Source organism: Rhinolophus ferrumequinum, chromosome 3, assembly GCF_004115265.2.
Source record: "Rhinolophus ferrumequinum isolate MPI-CBG mRhiFer1 chromosome 3, mRhiFer1_v1.p, whole genome shotgun sequence".
Lineage (NCBI taxonomy): Eukaryota > Metazoa > Chordata > Mammalia > Chiroptera > Rhinolophidae > Rhinolophus > Rhinolophus ferrumequinum.
The window spans coordinates 82,907,177-82,923,777 of NC_046286.1; the positions used below are offsets into that span (position 1 = coordinate 82,907,177).

At 36.9% G+C, this 16,601-nt stretch overlaps 1 protein-coding gene across 3 annotated transcripts in view; it reads right to left on the reverse strand.

Annotated features, from left to right (window-relative positions):
• Window positions 1-16,601, reverse strand: part of MAP3K5 (mitogen-activated protein kinase kinase kinase 5) — a 179,947-nt gene that overhangs the window by 122,234 nt on the left and 41,112 nt on the right. For all 3 annotated transcript variants that reach the window (XM_033103493.1, XM_033103494.1, XM_033103495.1), the window contains exon 2: window positions 594-733. In XM_033103493.1, the coding sequence (XP_032959384.1) occupies window positions 594-733 (140 nt within the window). The remainder of the gene's footprint in view (window positions 1-593; window positions 734-16,601) is intronic.

The following is a 16,601-nucleotide window of genomic DNA, read 5'->3' on the forward strand; positions in this document are numbered from 1 at the left end:
ATGTAAAAATCACGTGGCCTTGCAAAAGCATTCTAGGCAATCTTTTTGGATGGAGGAAATACCCTCGTATCATTAAGTTTCGATAATAGAAAGAATGACATGGGACACGCTGAATTTTGTAGAAAATAGACAAAGAGAGTTTTTATTCCCCCTTTTCCATCTTAATCGAAATCATATTCCCATGAAGGAGGATGGAGATTTTCTGGTGATACTCGAAGTATTTCTACCTAGTACTTTCAGTAGAAAGCATAGTATTTCTAGTTGGACAGGAGTGCTCAATGAAACCTCCAACGAGGCTTGACAGTGCTTTATGCAACCTCCTCTTCTTTCTCTGGTGTGTGGTACTGATTTCCGAGTAATACAGTCTCCCTAGGTGTAACTCTAACTGGAACCCAGACCTCAACACTAAGTTTTTCCCTATCGATGTATCATCAAATTTCTACACTGAAGTCTAGATGAATCTCACAACTTAAGTAGTAATTGTTGCATAATTATCAGACTGACAAAAACACCCTTTCACGAACATAAGCTACTTAAAAGTTTTTGGATGACAGGGGTTCCTAAAGTAAATGTTTAGTAAACAACTGAGTTACCTTCAGTGACTGCAGAGAGTCTGAGTTAGTATCACAGTAGAGGATGATATTGTTGGCCATGCTGAAACTTTCTCTCACTCCAAGGTGGTAAAACAAGGATGGCTGGCGGAAGGCATCGCTCATCTCTACCACGGCAATATCTGCAAACAGAAAACAAAGCCCCCAAAAGGTCAGACCTAAATAATGCCCAGAAAGCACATTTTGGTTTCAATAACGTAGTGTTCAAAGAGGAAATGAAGAAATAACAGGGATTTTCCCTTTGCATTTACCACTGAATATTGAATTTGCTGTTCTACCCGGAAGTGGTTTTATAAAAAGCAGCCAAACTGCATTTGTTTTAAACAAACGGGGATCATATAACTACTGGAAACTAAGCAGACTCTGCAGTGGTGGCAAGTGGGGTAATCCTCTCTTAAATTTCAACATTAAAACAAGTTAACTAAGGTTGCAGACACAGATCCATGGGAAGCAGCAATAACTGTAAAACTAAATTTTAAAAGCAAATAGGTAAGATTGTGAATTAATCCAGAACTGTATTTTATAATTAATTACTATCTAGCAAGTCCCCAGCAAATATAATCAAGAAAAAAAGAAAGAAAAGGTATAGGAAATTATGACCAAGTAAAATATTACCACAGATATAAATTTTCCAAAGGGATGCCTAACACGAAGGCAGTACAAACCTGATAACCCAAACTGACAATTATGTCACAAAAATGAAGTTCAGATTAGTCTCAAACTCATTTATATATAGACAAATATATGAAAGGCAAATGAGCCAAATGCATTAAGCATTATACACTATAAGAACACTAGGTTACTGGTTTAAAATTTATTTTGGGAATGCAAGGATGGCTCAATGGGGAAAAAATCATTAGTCTCTCCAGAGATGCCCCAAGTGTTTTGATTAAAATTCAAAATCAACTTCTCATTAAAAATAATTGCAAATTAAAAATATAAGGGTAGTTATTGAACATGAAGAATTATATATATTTCATAATAATTGCCAAATTTGCTCTTACTGGCATTCCCATGAAAATCAGGAAAAAGAAGAGACTGTCAACTATTCCCACTATATGCTGAATTCCTGAAAATCTTCATTTATGCAATAAGATTTCACAAGCTAAGGAGGTATAATTCTATAAAATAAAATACACAATTATCATTACTTGTGGATATTATGATTGTCAACCAAAAAGCTGCTACAGAATCAACTAAATAACTATTATAAGTAATAATATAACTTAATAAGTATCAAAATGCAAACTTATTATGAAAACCAAGACCTTACTTTTAATCTGAATAAGCATTTGGAAATTATAATAATAAAACATATCCCACTCACAATTAAAATGAAAATGTTAATATACCTCATAACAAATTTAATATATGATGCTAATTTGTTAAAAGTATGTGCAATATATAACAGATGAAAGGTAATATCTTTATAATCATCTCTTATTGGTCAATTTAAACCAAACAGGCAACCATAAAAACATACAATAGAAAATTAGGCTATGGACATGGGTAGGCAAATTCACAAAAGTATAAGTAAAATGGAAAATAAACATATGAAAAAATATTCTATATCTCAGCACTAATAAGGGCACATTAAGCCAACTATAAAGTGTCACTTTTTTGATTAAGAAGCAGCCAAAGATATTTCAAAATGCCCAATGAAGATGCAGAGAAATGACATGTAACAAGGGGAAGTGTAAATTTTCTAGGAGGCTTATGGCTAAGATTATGCACACTTTTTGACCCAGTAACTCCATTCCTAAGAATTTACCTTGAGGCAATTCCTATAAATGTGACAGATTTACTTGTAAGTATGTCCACTGAAATACATTCTTTACAATAAAAATGGAAAACGCCTAAGTAGCCATCAATAGGAAAATGGTTAGGTAGATGATAGATTATAGATAGATACATACATACATACATACATACATCCAAATAATGACATATTATGTAACCATTGAAAACCATATTATAGAATATTTAGCAGTGAAGGTAGATTCAAGCTATATTAAGTTAAAAATATTAAAATATATACATTATAGTGTACAGCATATACATTAAAATATAATGAATACGTTACAATATATATATTCTATGTGTATACATGGACATGAAAAAAATGTTTGGAAAGTTATATACCAAATTTAAACTGTGATAATAGATGTGTAATGGGATTGTGAATTATTTTTTTCTTCTTTATGCCATCTACATTTTTTTACCATATTTATTATGATCATTAATTACTTTTATAATTTAGGAACCCATTAAAATATGAAAAGCACAACACTGAAAAACCAGTGTGACTGAATGTAAAACCAAAGGGCAGCATATAAAAATAATACAGACTCTTGAGAAGCTGCTTGGTACAGAGTCAGCCTTACCTAATGAACGAGAAATTACAATTCACATTCTTTGAAGAATAAATAAATCAAATGAAACTGAGGCTAAAAACATAGAAGGCTTAGAGAGGTTATAAAAAAGGAAGACAGGTCAAAGGAGATTCAAAAGATTTTTTTCAAGGCTAAAAATGACTGAAGGTCTCTTTAATACAAATGAAAGTTTTCTTTTGGGGTCCTCAACATTTCTATATCAAAAAATCAACACATTAAAAAAAATGAGTCATTACATCCCTCCCACAAAGCCCATCTGCCTACTGCACCCACACTGCTTCCTCCTCCCACTGATGCCAGCTACTCACAGCCAGTCACAGCACTTTAAAATCAAGAGACAGCGTAAAATGGGGCTGAAATAAACCAAATAAAAAAGTGGCTGATGAAAAGTAAACTAGAGACATACAAAGAAAAATACTAGCTAAGTTAAAGTAGTGACAAGGGAGGGAATAGTTATTTGCAGAGAACTGACTCGTGGAATTTGATGTTAAAATAAAATTCCACGAGTCAGTTCTCTGCAGAAGGCTTTAAGATTAAGAGAGAAACTAGACATTTGCAATAAATAGTACAAGCAAAATAACGTACAGTCATTAGATCTGAACATTAAGCAGGAACAGATCCATTTTTGCAGGCTATGTAGACCTGAACATCTAAGCAAAACAAATCTATTTTTGAATGCTATATAGAACATTAAAATGCTTACTTACATAATTTTAAAATACCACAATACGGTATAACTCAGAAAAGGATTGATTTTCTCTACTTCAGATTCAGATGCCTGATTTGTTCTAATTTATTTGTATTTTTTTCTAAATTAATTTTTTAACTTCCATAGAGCAAAACTCACTCTTCCATCTTCTTTGGTGAAGTGTTAAAAGCTTGTGTCCATTGTTTAAAAATTGTTGAGTTTGTTTTCCTATTATTGAGGTTCATGTGGTTTTTGTAGTTTCTGGGTATTTTTTCCTTTTCTCAGCTATGTGATCTGCAAATACTTTCTCCCTGTTTGTGACTTGTGTTTTCATCCTGTTAACAGCATCTTGAGAAGAACAGAAGTTTCTAACTTTAATTAAGTCCAATTTATCTTGCTTTTTTTCTTTTATGGATTTTGCTTTAGGTGGGGTATTTTAAAAAATCGCTGTCTAATCCAAGGTCACAAACGTTTTCTCCTGTGCTTTCTTCTAGAAGTTTTATAGCTTTAACATTTTACATTAAGGCCTATGATCCATTTTGAGTTAATTTTTATAGTGTGAGATATAGGTCAAGGTTTCTATTTGTTGTAAAGATTCTCATTTCTTCATTGAATAATCTCTGCTTATTTGTCAAACATTAATTGGCTACATTTGTGTGAGTTTATTTTTGGATTTTCTATTCCGTTCCATTGATCTATTCGTCTACTGTTTTGATGATTGTAGCTCCATGGTTGGTACTAAAATCAAACACTGTGAGTCCTCCAACTCTATTGTTCTATTTTCAGATAGTTTTAGCTATTTAAGTTGTTCTATTTGCTTTCCTGTATAAATTTTAGAATCAGTTGGTAGCTGAGAGCTTTCAGTTGATAGCTACAAAAAAAATAATGCTCCTGGGATCTTGACTAGAATTGTGTTGAATCTACAGATCAACACAAAGTATTTGTCAGGGAGAACTGACATCTTAAAAATATTGAGTTTTTCAATCCATGAATATGGCATATCTCTCCATTTATTTATGTGTCCTTTCTTTCATCAATATTTAAAATTTTTAAAGGTACAGTTCCTGCACATATTATGTTAAAATTCTGCCTAAGTGTTTCTTTCTTTTTTCTTTCTTTTTTTTTTTTTGGTGCTATTATATGTTCCTGATTTTTAAATTCATATCCCAATTGTTCATTGCTAGTATATAAAAATTTATATTTTTGTATATTGACCTTGTATCCTGAGGCTTTACTAAACTCACTTATTAGTTCTAGGAGCTTCATTTATTTATCTATTTGTACATGCTTTGGGATTTTCTATAAGCATAACCATGCCATTTGCAACTAGAAATGGTTTTATTTTTTTCCTGTGCAATCTGTATGTCTTTTATATGTTGCTTGTTTTGTTTTGCATTATACCTGCTAGGATTTCCAATAACACAGCATTGTTTAAACAATAAAATTTCATTATCAAACTAAAGAAAATATCTTCCTACGGCTACCTTCTGACTCTAATGGATATCTTCTTAAAAGTAGTGAAATAAAAAGGCAAAAATTATCTTCTTTGTGAAATGATCCTATTACATGCTAAAAATGCAAACAATGATATGATTATAACAAATTGAACAAACACCTGACATTCCACAATTTTTGAAACCACTTACATGAGGTACCATTTATCCACTTTATTTCACAAACATGTAATTCAGATAATACTATGTGTCAGGCAATATATGCTTTTCAAATATTAACTGACTTCATTAATCTTTATAATAGCCCTTTGAGGTGGGTAATATTATTTCAGGACCTTAAGGCAGAGAAGGTATAAGTAATCTACCCAAAATCAGCCTGAAAGGGATGGCACCAGGCACCATTCAAACTCAGGCAAACTGGTTGGAGAGTCCACGCTCTTAATTCTTAACTGAGCCACGCCCTCCACACATAGGATATGGAGATTCCAAAGATCAGAAAACAAATGAGGTGCAAAAACAGATTTGGGGACCAAAGCATATACTCTTGTTATGTATTTCATGAGGAAACACACTTAATAATTGTCTAATTGAGTATTTGTGGTAATAATGTAAAACTGCCACATTTAAAAATTTAAGACTAAGTCAATCATGACATCAAGGAAATCACTTCATAGACTGTGTAGATGCCTGACCACTGCACTGTACACCTGAAGCTGATGCAAAATAATATTGAATGTCAACTATAATTAAATATATATATTTAGTCACAGGAGGTGGAATATAGCATAAGAAAGACAGTCAATGCTTTTGTCAGAGGAGTAGTAGCTTGGGGAAGGGGGGTTATCACTTTGTGACGGATGTAAATGTCTAATTATTATGTTGCTTTGTACACCTGAAACTAATAAAAAAAATTTAAAATTAAAATTAAAAAAACTGCAAAAAAAAAAAAGATTAAGTCAATCATTTAAAAGTATGAAAACACGAAAATCTCTTACGTTTGTTCCTACCATGTAGTTTCGTTCCTGTTCCAATTGAGTTGTTATTAAGTGGGGCATAAAATTAGGTTTACCGCGGGGTTATTAAAGCATAATAAATTTTTAAGGCAATAATATAAAACTGTTGTTATCTATTTGCATTCTGGGTCATCAAATGAGAGTGGTTCATGGGCTGTGTTTCTTTTTATCATTTAATTTTTCCCTCATAACATATACCATATCTGTTAGTTAAATATCTCACATGAGCTGCTACTGCTTGGGAAAAGCACAGCTGAAGGAAGATATTAATCTTTAGTTCCTTTTTAACCCATTCAATTGTTTTCCTGAGGCAGCAGATCACTGATGACAAAGCAAGAGCCCAGTACTGATTTGGCTTGTTAGTCTACAAGGTGCTCCAGAAGTCCACAGAAATTTCCCAAGTTATCACGTAGAACTACCCGATCCAGACATGATGGGTTAATCCTCAAGAAGACTCAATTTAATTCAACAAACATCCTGTGTACCTATTATATGAAAGATTTTCTGTTATCTGCTATATGTTATGAAAGTTAAGAGAAAAAGATGAACAAGTCAGTTTTTTTAAAGTCTGGCAGGTCTACAATGTTGGGAAGTTGCAAAACTCCTATTGTTCACCTAGAATTGTTGAAATTTTCAGAAAGGGTAGAAGAAAAATCTGTCATCACTGTTGTCTTGAATTGGTCATAGTTTGGCAATTCCTGCTATAAATTACTATCCATTTAGTTTAACCAGCATCACTTGATTTTCTTGTGTGTTATTTGGTTAACCCTGCCATGTATAATGGCATTTTTGTCAACATTCTATTTGGGTCCATAATTTCCTCATCACTAAACTCCAATAAATGTATGCATAGTGATTCAAACATGAATTATTCTTATATTGCTAAAGCAACTGTATACATAATGTCCCTGCTATAGCTCTAATTTATTTGTTTGATGCTTGGTTATTACACTGAGGTGGTTTTCTTTTTCTTAATCTGAAAAGTGAAGCCTGGGAGTGAGGTGATCAGAGGGACATTTTTTTCACCTTCAGAGGTTAGACTTTAAAAAGGGAGCCACTGCACTTACAAAAGGAGGTGTGGGGTGTGGGAATGAAGGGGGGGCGGGGTAAAAGAAAGGGAAGAAGCCTAGAGGAGAGAAAGAGATGAAAGAGAAAGAGAGAGGAGGGAGAAGGCGGAAGAAGGAAACAAGGAGAGAAGGAGGGAGCCGTATTGGTGTTATAAGAACTGAAGTCCCTTAGCCCAGGCAGTAGCTGCAAGAGTTCAGGCCATCACGCTGCAGCTTTAGAGAATGTGAAAGGGAAAGAGCAGTATCCATAGACGGTGCCCATCCCAGAACAGCAGGACCTTGAACCACAGTTCTCTGCCAGGAGGAGATGCAGCTTCAGAAAAGCATGTCACAGAGGTGAAAAGCTGGGAGGAAAACCTTTTTCCCATGTCCAGTGGCTGAATATACAAAATACAAAAAAAAAAAAACGTACTATGACTTCTGGTGTTTGAATCCTTATTAAGTTTCTGGATGGATGACCTCAGACAATACCTTAAATTCTCTGAGTTTGGGTTTCCTCCACTGTAAATTGAGGATAATAACACAAGTAGTTACCACACAAAGCTGTTATAAGGATTGCATGTGTGCTAGGTACAGTAAACTCTCAATATATGGTTATTATATGGAGCCATTATAAGAAATGTTCATAGGAAGCCCTTCGAGCAATTTATCATAAAAATATTATTGAAGGCAATGTTAATATGTAATTCAATACCACCTGGTGAAGGCTCATAGGAATAATTACTCATAGCAATGATGTTGAAATCAAATTTGAAAGCATAAAAAGCCAAACTTGATTCTATTATCAGTGGTGATCCATCCACGTCCATGAGTTTTGAAAAGGGATGTGGCAGGATCAAAGTTTTGGGAAGTTATACCTAGACTTTGTGGATGGATGACAGATGAAACAGACTGGCAGCTGGGAGGCCAGTTAGGAGTCAGTCAAGAGAGACTGTGCCCCTACATTGATATAGAGACAGAACATCAAGAGGCTTTAGGAATTTGGTGGATGCAAGATAATTTAAAAAATAATTAAAGATGATTCTGTTTCAAATTTGAATGATTAAGATTGATGACATTCCATTACCACCACCACGAGTGACATGAGAGGAAGAATTTTTTGGTAGGAACTTGAGTTTGGACTGGGACAAACTAAACATCGTGTGTGTGTGTGTGTGTGTGTGTGTATGTGTGTGTGTCTGACTGAAAGATGACATTTTAAATGTTAGCAGAGATCAGAATCAAACAGAGATTACAGAGTCACAGTGATGGGTGAGTTAGTTGATGAAGTGTGTGTCAATCAGATTATCTACTTAGAGTATAAAAAAAATGAGAAGCCATTTTTGACTCAGGAAATCCTATTATATACCCAATAGAAACACAGATATATTTTCACTGAAAGACATGTAATGAATGTTCATAACGGCAATATTTGTAAACCATCAACAGTAGAATAAATAAACTGTGCTATAAACAGACAATAGATACTGTGTTTCCCCGAAAATAAGACCTAGCCGGACAATCAGTTCTAATGCGTCTTTTGGAGCAAAAATTAATATATGACCGGGTATTATATTATATTATATTATATCCGGTCTCATATTATAGTAAAATAAGACCGGGTCTTATATTAACTTTTGCTCCAAAAGACGCATTAGAGCTGATGGTCTGGCTAGGTCTTATTTTCGGGGAAACACAGTAATATACAGCAGTGGGGAAAAAATATCTACAACCACCACACAATAACATGGATGAATCTCACAAATATTAATAGATTGTTAAGAGAAAGAATCCAGACACAAAAGAGTAGGTACTTTATGAGTCTTTTTATATTAGGTTCAAAGCGTGATACTGAAAGTCAAACTAGTGGACACTTTGGTGGGGGTGAGAAATAGCAGAAAGGGGATTTGAGAGGGTCTTCTGGAGAGCTAGGAAGGTTCTACTTCTTAATCTGGTGCTGGATGCTGGTTCACTCTGTGAAAGTTAACTCATCTCTGGTCAATAATTTTGCCAAGAATGTTAAAAGAGAACTGTATTTTGTTTCCTCTGGCCATTATTAACAAATTACCATGAACTTGGTCCTTTAAAACAATAGAGATTTATTCTTTCACGATTCTGGAGGCTAGAAGTGCAAAATCGAGGTGTCAGCAGGGCCCGGGTCATGCTACCTCCAGAGTCTCTAGGCAAGACTCTGTGCCTGGTCTCTTCCAGAATCTAGTAATTTGGACATTCTTGGGCTTGTGGTATGTATGCCTACGGTGCCAAACTGCCCTCTGCCTCTCTCTTATAAAGACACTTGTGATGGCATTTAGGGCCCATCTAGATAACCCAGGGTCATCTCACCTCAACATCCTTAATTTAGTCAGATCTACAAAACCCCTTTTTCCAAATAAGTCAGCATTCACAGTTTCAGGGGTCTCACATAGCTATGAGAGAACAGGCGTGAGGGTCACCTTTGCAGCCTACCACAAGGATTATAAAGAAGCCACATGATAAGGGAGGTGAGTACAGCAGAACTAAAGGTGCTAAATAAGAGGTGAGGAAATGGAAGTAATAAAGCACAGACAATTCTTCGGAAGACTGGCAGAGAAAGGAAGAGGATGAACAATTACTAAGGTCCATAGTCGGGATTTTTACATTCAGTAAGGAAACTCAGAGCTTAGACAATAAATACTTAAATGAGCTAGAGAGATCTAAAGGCTTTTAGTTGTAGAATGGTGTTCTTGAACATTAGTAGAAAGATTAGGGTTTGAAAGAGGGGAGCTAATTAATGGAGATCATCGAAGGGGAAAAGTCCTTCGATGGAGGGGAAAAGTCAACCTTGGAGAAAAGGAGGGATACTTTAAGGGCATAAAGCGAAGTCATCAAAGGCAAAGACCAAGCAATAATGAAGTGGAAAGAAGAATTCAGACATCTTTCAATTTAGGTGGTGACTCTTATAGGATAGAGCTGGGGGGCTGGTTACCGACAAAGAGGAAAGCCCAGCTGAGGGACCAAAGAGACAAGCCTGCATCCTTTGGACATCACTGGAAATGTGCCTGAAGGCAGCACCACCTCTGTTCTTGGAAGTCGTGACTCCAATACATTTCTTTTTTAAATCAAATTTACGTTAACATATCTGTCACTTCTGCTGGTAATAATTCTATTATTACCATGTGAATGCAAGCTTTGTGAGAACTGAAACCTCTTTTTTTTCCCCTTACTTCTTTCTGCCTAAAATCAAAGTAAGGAGCACATGATAAAAAGAGGGAAGATAATAAATTTCAATCTTTTTCCATTCACTAGCCATAGACAAAAGCCTTCTCCAGACCTTAAAATCTCAATCTTGCCGGTGAATATTCTTGGTTACAAGGAAGACTGGGCTAATAAAGACTCCTTCCCACCTAACAATGGAGAATTTCAAGCACATGGCATTTTGATGGTGATTTAGTGTCATTAGGCGGACCCTGTAAATGCTCTAACTAGATTCAATCTTCAAGTGAATCCTTCATACCAGTGCATAAGCAAAGCAGATAAATCACAATTTATACCTTTGGTGCACAGCACACACTTTGTAAAGTGATATTTCCCTGGCCACAGGCACAGCCATTCTCTACATAATTTTGTTTAATAAACAAATACAAACTTATAGGTCCTATATCAAAAAGTGTTGCTCTCTTTCCAAGTTAATATAGGGTCTAATTTATATCTTAAGAATTTATTTTCTAATGTTATGGTAATAACAACAGACCTGGTCAATGATCTATAAAGGGTATGTAATATAAGGAAAGGGTGAGTCAAAATGAACTCTAAGGTCTATTAGATGGCAGAGCCAGGCTGCATATATAAGCAGAAATGGGAAAAGAGGCTGCTTTGATGGTAAAATTTTCTATATCACCACTGAACACCATTTTTCTTTTTGAAATTATATTTCCCAAAGGTATGCTGGGTTTAAGAGTCTATAATCATAAATTTAGATCTCTATAAATTCACTTTATATAATACATTGAAGTCTTTAAGTAATCAATCTTTTCATTAGATACTGAAAGAGCTACTCGTGAGAATTTTGAACGGGCTTTTTTAGAGTTTACTGTAGTGTTTATTGTGGTTATGGTGCATGCCATTTTTCATTTTCTCATATTTAATTTTAATTAAATCATCAAAGTTGTTTGCATTTATGCTTCTGTGAAGTTCCCAGGCACACAAAATAGCCCTTTGTAACTGTGCGAATCTTACGCAAGCGTCCTCCCTGCCAACTGGAACCACTGCTCCGCCTCATTTAATTGGCACTTGGTTAAGTTATGTGAGGTTACAGAGTTGATTTGTGATCATTTTTGAAACAAATCTGATTGTTCCTCATAGAGGTGCATCCTGAGTGACATTCTTCCGTTTCATATCTTTACAGCTTCTTCACACAGAGACAGCAGACACTGGCCAGGGAACACGTGAACATCCCCTGAAGGCATTCTCTAGAAAAAATGGCTGTGGCCATATCATGTCTGAGGTTGTTCTGATTAAAACAAGATTTTTCTCACTCTGTCTAGGAAAATAGCTAGCCTGGATGTGAGATGTGTTTACGTAAACAATCATAGTTACTAAAGCAGGGTAACACACAGCGACAATCAACAAAATTCAGACTATGGAAAATTCTACTGGACAACTGACCTGATTTTCTCAACAAAAACATTAAAAAGAGGGTGGGGGAGAGAGATGCAGAGAGAAATTAGGTATTAAAAAGACTTACGGAACATTATCAATTGCAACATTATGGACCTTATTGGGATTCTACTAAAACAAACCATTAAAAATCATGACATTCATGAGAAAATTTGACAACGGATAGACGTTTGATGATATTAAGAAATTATTTTAAGTGTGATGAGAGACTGAGGTAGGAGCCCTTATCTTTTAGAGATTAAAAATGCAGCATCATCTTTACCAATTAGCTCTAGCACTACTCCATTCCTTCCACCTCCTAGATAAGACTTTTTAGGGTACTCATTCATAGAATTGCCTTGTTTTCTAAAAGTGCTCAACCCAGAACATATTTCTTTGTACCATGTGCGAAATCATTTCACACAAAAAAATTTTAAAATGTAAAACAGAATAAAGCTTTAAATCTTTAAAAAAAAAATGCAGCATCGTGATCTAATCCTATACTAAAACAAGAAAAAAATGAACTGCTAGTGTATAAAGTCTTGATCAGAGTGCTATTCCTCATGCAATAGAAACATAATTGCAAGTAATAAACACTATGCTGTCCGTGCTATAGAAAAAATATAGGGAGTAAAATGAAAGAAACCCAGCTTGCACACTACTTACTTGTTCGACCAAAATAATGACTCACCCTAGTGAGTAGGTCTCTTTGAAAGGTGTTTTTTTTTACCTTCTTGCATTTATGGCCATCATCTCTTGTACTCATAAACCCAATTGGATCTAAGAAGTGTGGGGGAGTGCCCAGAAGCTCCACAGAGCTCCACAATTCTTAACGGGTCGACAAGTGGAAACCTCTCTGAGTCAGGATTCATCAACATCTCTAAAAGATGCCATCCTTTCCTTTTTTCTGTACTCTGTCAGTCACTTTCAACACCCATTAAAAATCCATCCCCAGCATCTAGTCAAAGTGTACACTATTTTTGTTCAAATGTATACATCTTCTAAGAGTATCTGTAATCCTGTTAACACAGAGATGTGTAAATATGATTCTGCCAGTAATGATTTCCCTCCCCAGCTTACAAGTTGACATTCTATTTCAGTGCAATGATTCCTTTGGGGGGGGTGTTAAAACTTCTGTCTTGAGGATGATCTATTAGAGTGCGCAGAATGAAAACTTTTCATTGTTAAATAAGCCTTGTGTTGCTGACAGACTTAGGTGACTGACCTTAACTGACTGTAATGAAATAGTCTGGGTCCTTTTCTTTTTTTTTCCCCTCCCAACTAAAATTAAATCTGTCAGTCTTAAGGAGTTCACTTACTCTTTAGGGAAGTTAAGGTTTATTTTGTTTGTTTTAATGTGATTATACAGATGTCACTTTAAAGGGGAGCTGTCAGTACATCTAAAAGGCCAGCCACACTAGGATGAAGGTAGGGAAGGAAAAACCCCTTTCACCAGCCCTCCAATGGGGAAAATAGGATAAGCCTGTTTCGTAGACACAGCAATAGCCCAGGGAGGAAATGACATGGCAGCCCCCACCCGTGCATGACCTACCTACCAAGTTAAGCTCTCCATAGAGCCTTCCAATGGCTTCTTATCACTTCCACAGAGGAGGCTCAGTTTCCTTAACTTTACTTCAATCTCAGTCATCACAGCACTCTGGAAATGCTCCCTTTACTCTGCCCCCACCCCACGCTTGTTTATTTTATTCATAACAAGGCTGTATTGTGCATTCTGTGCAAGGTACTGTGAAGGGGTCGAAGAAATCAGCACCAGCCCTTCAGTGAGCTTATAATCTTCAAGCGCATGTGAGCTGCCGAAGTCCAAGGTCAAATGAAATATACGTAAATACTCTATGGGAGCACAGCACAAGGAGTGGTTAATTCTGACGGGAGTCTCAGGGGAGGCACTGCAGGGGCAGCAGTTTCAAAGAAAGCCTTGGGAAATGGGAATATTTCAGGACACAGACTGGGAGGGAGAGGCATTTCTGGCTGCCCTGCAGTTGCATAACACGGGTTTCTGGCTGGCAGAATATCAGCTCCACCACTACGAATGGACATGTGCACAACCACCCACTGACTGAGGGAAGGCTTATCATTCTGTCTATCTGGTCTTCCTGTAGGACGTTTACATGCAGTGAAATACATTGCAGATTAGGGGTTTTTTGGAATTCTTTTCAGTACAAACTTTTTGCTTACTAGGAAGAGAGCTATTTCATTTTGCTTGTGCCTTTACATAGTCTAAGTTGCATTACTACATAAATCCATCCCTTTCCCTTACGTGGCATTAGGATTGTGCATGTTATCTATCTTCCCTACTCCTTGGCCCAAGGAGAGTTTCAGGTCCCTTCCCACTGCATAGCGCCCTTCACTCCCAATCCCACAGCTGCGCCTGCTTGTTGGGGCACTGGAAGGCAGGAGGTGTCCAGAGTTGAACAGCATACCCTGGAGATAAGGCATTTTAATGGTAAGGAGGCAACGTTGTTTTTGCATTGCTGAAGCAGGGAGAGACAAATAAGCAAAAACCAACCTACAGGAAAGGCTTCTAAATAATAGAAGAGTCTCCCAGGCAGCCCTCGGCCCAAGTGCTAAGTCAACAAAACATCACCATGGCCACCAGCAAGTGTTCAGAGCCAGGGAGGAACACAAAATGTGTATCTGTCAAAGGCATTAACAAAATGAATTCATTTCAAGGACAGGTACGTATCTCCTGAATTTTCAGCATTTGTTTCTATATATATATTAACAATCAGAAACAGAAAGAGCTAAAGAACTAAAATTACAGTGAGTAGCGGTCAGGCAGCAAGTGTACCTGTACCTGGAGCATCTGTTGTTGGACTGAGTGTAACCTGTAGCTACATCGGCTCTGACACTTCAAGTGACCAGGTCAACTGATGTTCGTTAGACATCCTATTGGTGCCAGGCCAAGGGGGATAAAAAGTCAGGCACACACAGAGTCCCTGCCCTCAGAAAGCTTATGATCTAGTAGGAGAACAGAAAATCAAATAATCATACAAAACAAATAGAAATTGGGGTGTGATGATGATGACAAAATCCAGGGCCTTTGAAAAAGTACAACAGAGAGAACAGATGAGTTGGTGGGGCTACCCTGAAAAAGCGATGGGATCTGAGGGAGATGCAGAAATAAAGGGAGTTGTATAAACTCCTAAGTGTGGCCTATCTATAGTCAGTACTGACCAGGCATTACAAATGGCCAGGTGTTCCTCCCACAGGGTGGGGCTGCCGGAGTCTGCACCCCACTGTGCAAGGAAAATCCCTGGAGCCCTGGGCCTGAATCTATACCCCCTCTAACCCCAGCCCAATTCCTTCTCTGTCAAATGAGAATAACAATCATCCCTGACACAGAAAGGGCTGAACAACAATGAGCCCTTAATGAATCTTATCCATTATTAGTGAGTGGTCCATGGATTGGGAGGCACCTTCACACCTTATTCCCACCACAGAGAACCATCGGAAACTTATAGGTGGGTTCCTGTACTTTTCCTCTTTCATAACCTAGAGATACGAAATCCATAAGATGAGTTTCATTCTTCTCAACAGACATTTTTGCTGCCTTGATAAAATCTCTAAAGAACATCTCCAAGAGAAGCCTTAGACTGTATAGGAACAATCAACATTTGCGGTTACTATTTTGGGGTTTGAAAGGGACAGACCAGGGCAAGTAACTGCAGCCACATGAATATATATCCTGGTTTGCTTCAAACAGTCCCCGATTATCTCACTGTCCCACTGTGATTTCTAGTAAAGCCCCCCTTCTATCCGTGACCCTGAGCAAAGGGACAGTTCCTGTTCCACTGTGCTGTCACCTTCCCTGGGCAGTGTCAACAGGAGGCCTGCAGCTGCCCAAAAACTCAGTAAGAACCCTCCACCCCCACCCCACCCCAGGTTGCCGCCACCCCATTAAACTTGGCCCTGGGGCTTTCACAAGAGGAAGACCTCAGCTCTGGATGTTCTTTAAGACAGGAACTGTGTTTTCATCTCTCCGAGGCCAAGGTAATAGGAAATTGTGTAAATGGCATGGATGAGACTCAGACCTTTTCTGAATACTGGCCCCTTACTCCTCCCAGTGAAATGCATTTCACTTTGCTGGGAGTTGTCACCTTTTACTTGCTTTCTCTCTCTCCCTCCTTCCCTCTTTTTATCTTGCCCCTCTTTTATCTTTAATCTTGATTTTCCTTTTTTGGAATCTACATCTTCTTCCAAGAGTTTATCTTTGTCCTCTCATGTTTCTGCTGTTTACTTACCATTTCTTACTGAAAATATCCATGCTAGGGTCAAGTTTCTTTTACACATCAGCAAGCCAGAGCTGGTTTTACAGCAGACCACGTGCCCCTTCAGTCTTGGACTAAAAGTTCCAAATGCTGTTTGAGAACTGGTTTAAGGCAGGCAGACAAATTTGAAAGACTATATTCTCCCCAGCCATTTCTATTCTCATGTGATTTCTTTAAGATCAAGACTGAGACAGTGAAAAAAAGAATAAAAAAAAACTACCTGAAATTCCACCATCCATAATTCCACCATTATTAACCTACATGCTATTTTTACTATGATTCCCGCAATAGATTTTTTTGTTAGCTTGCTTTTAGAAAAAGTGTTACACAAATTATTTTATTAAACTATCCAGATATTCCTTTTGGGACTACTGTCATAAATAAACCAGACTTGTGAAAAGGAGCTTGAGTACTGAATAACGAAGGAGCAATTTTTTGCCATTTATTTACGTGCTATCACTCTGACAAAGAG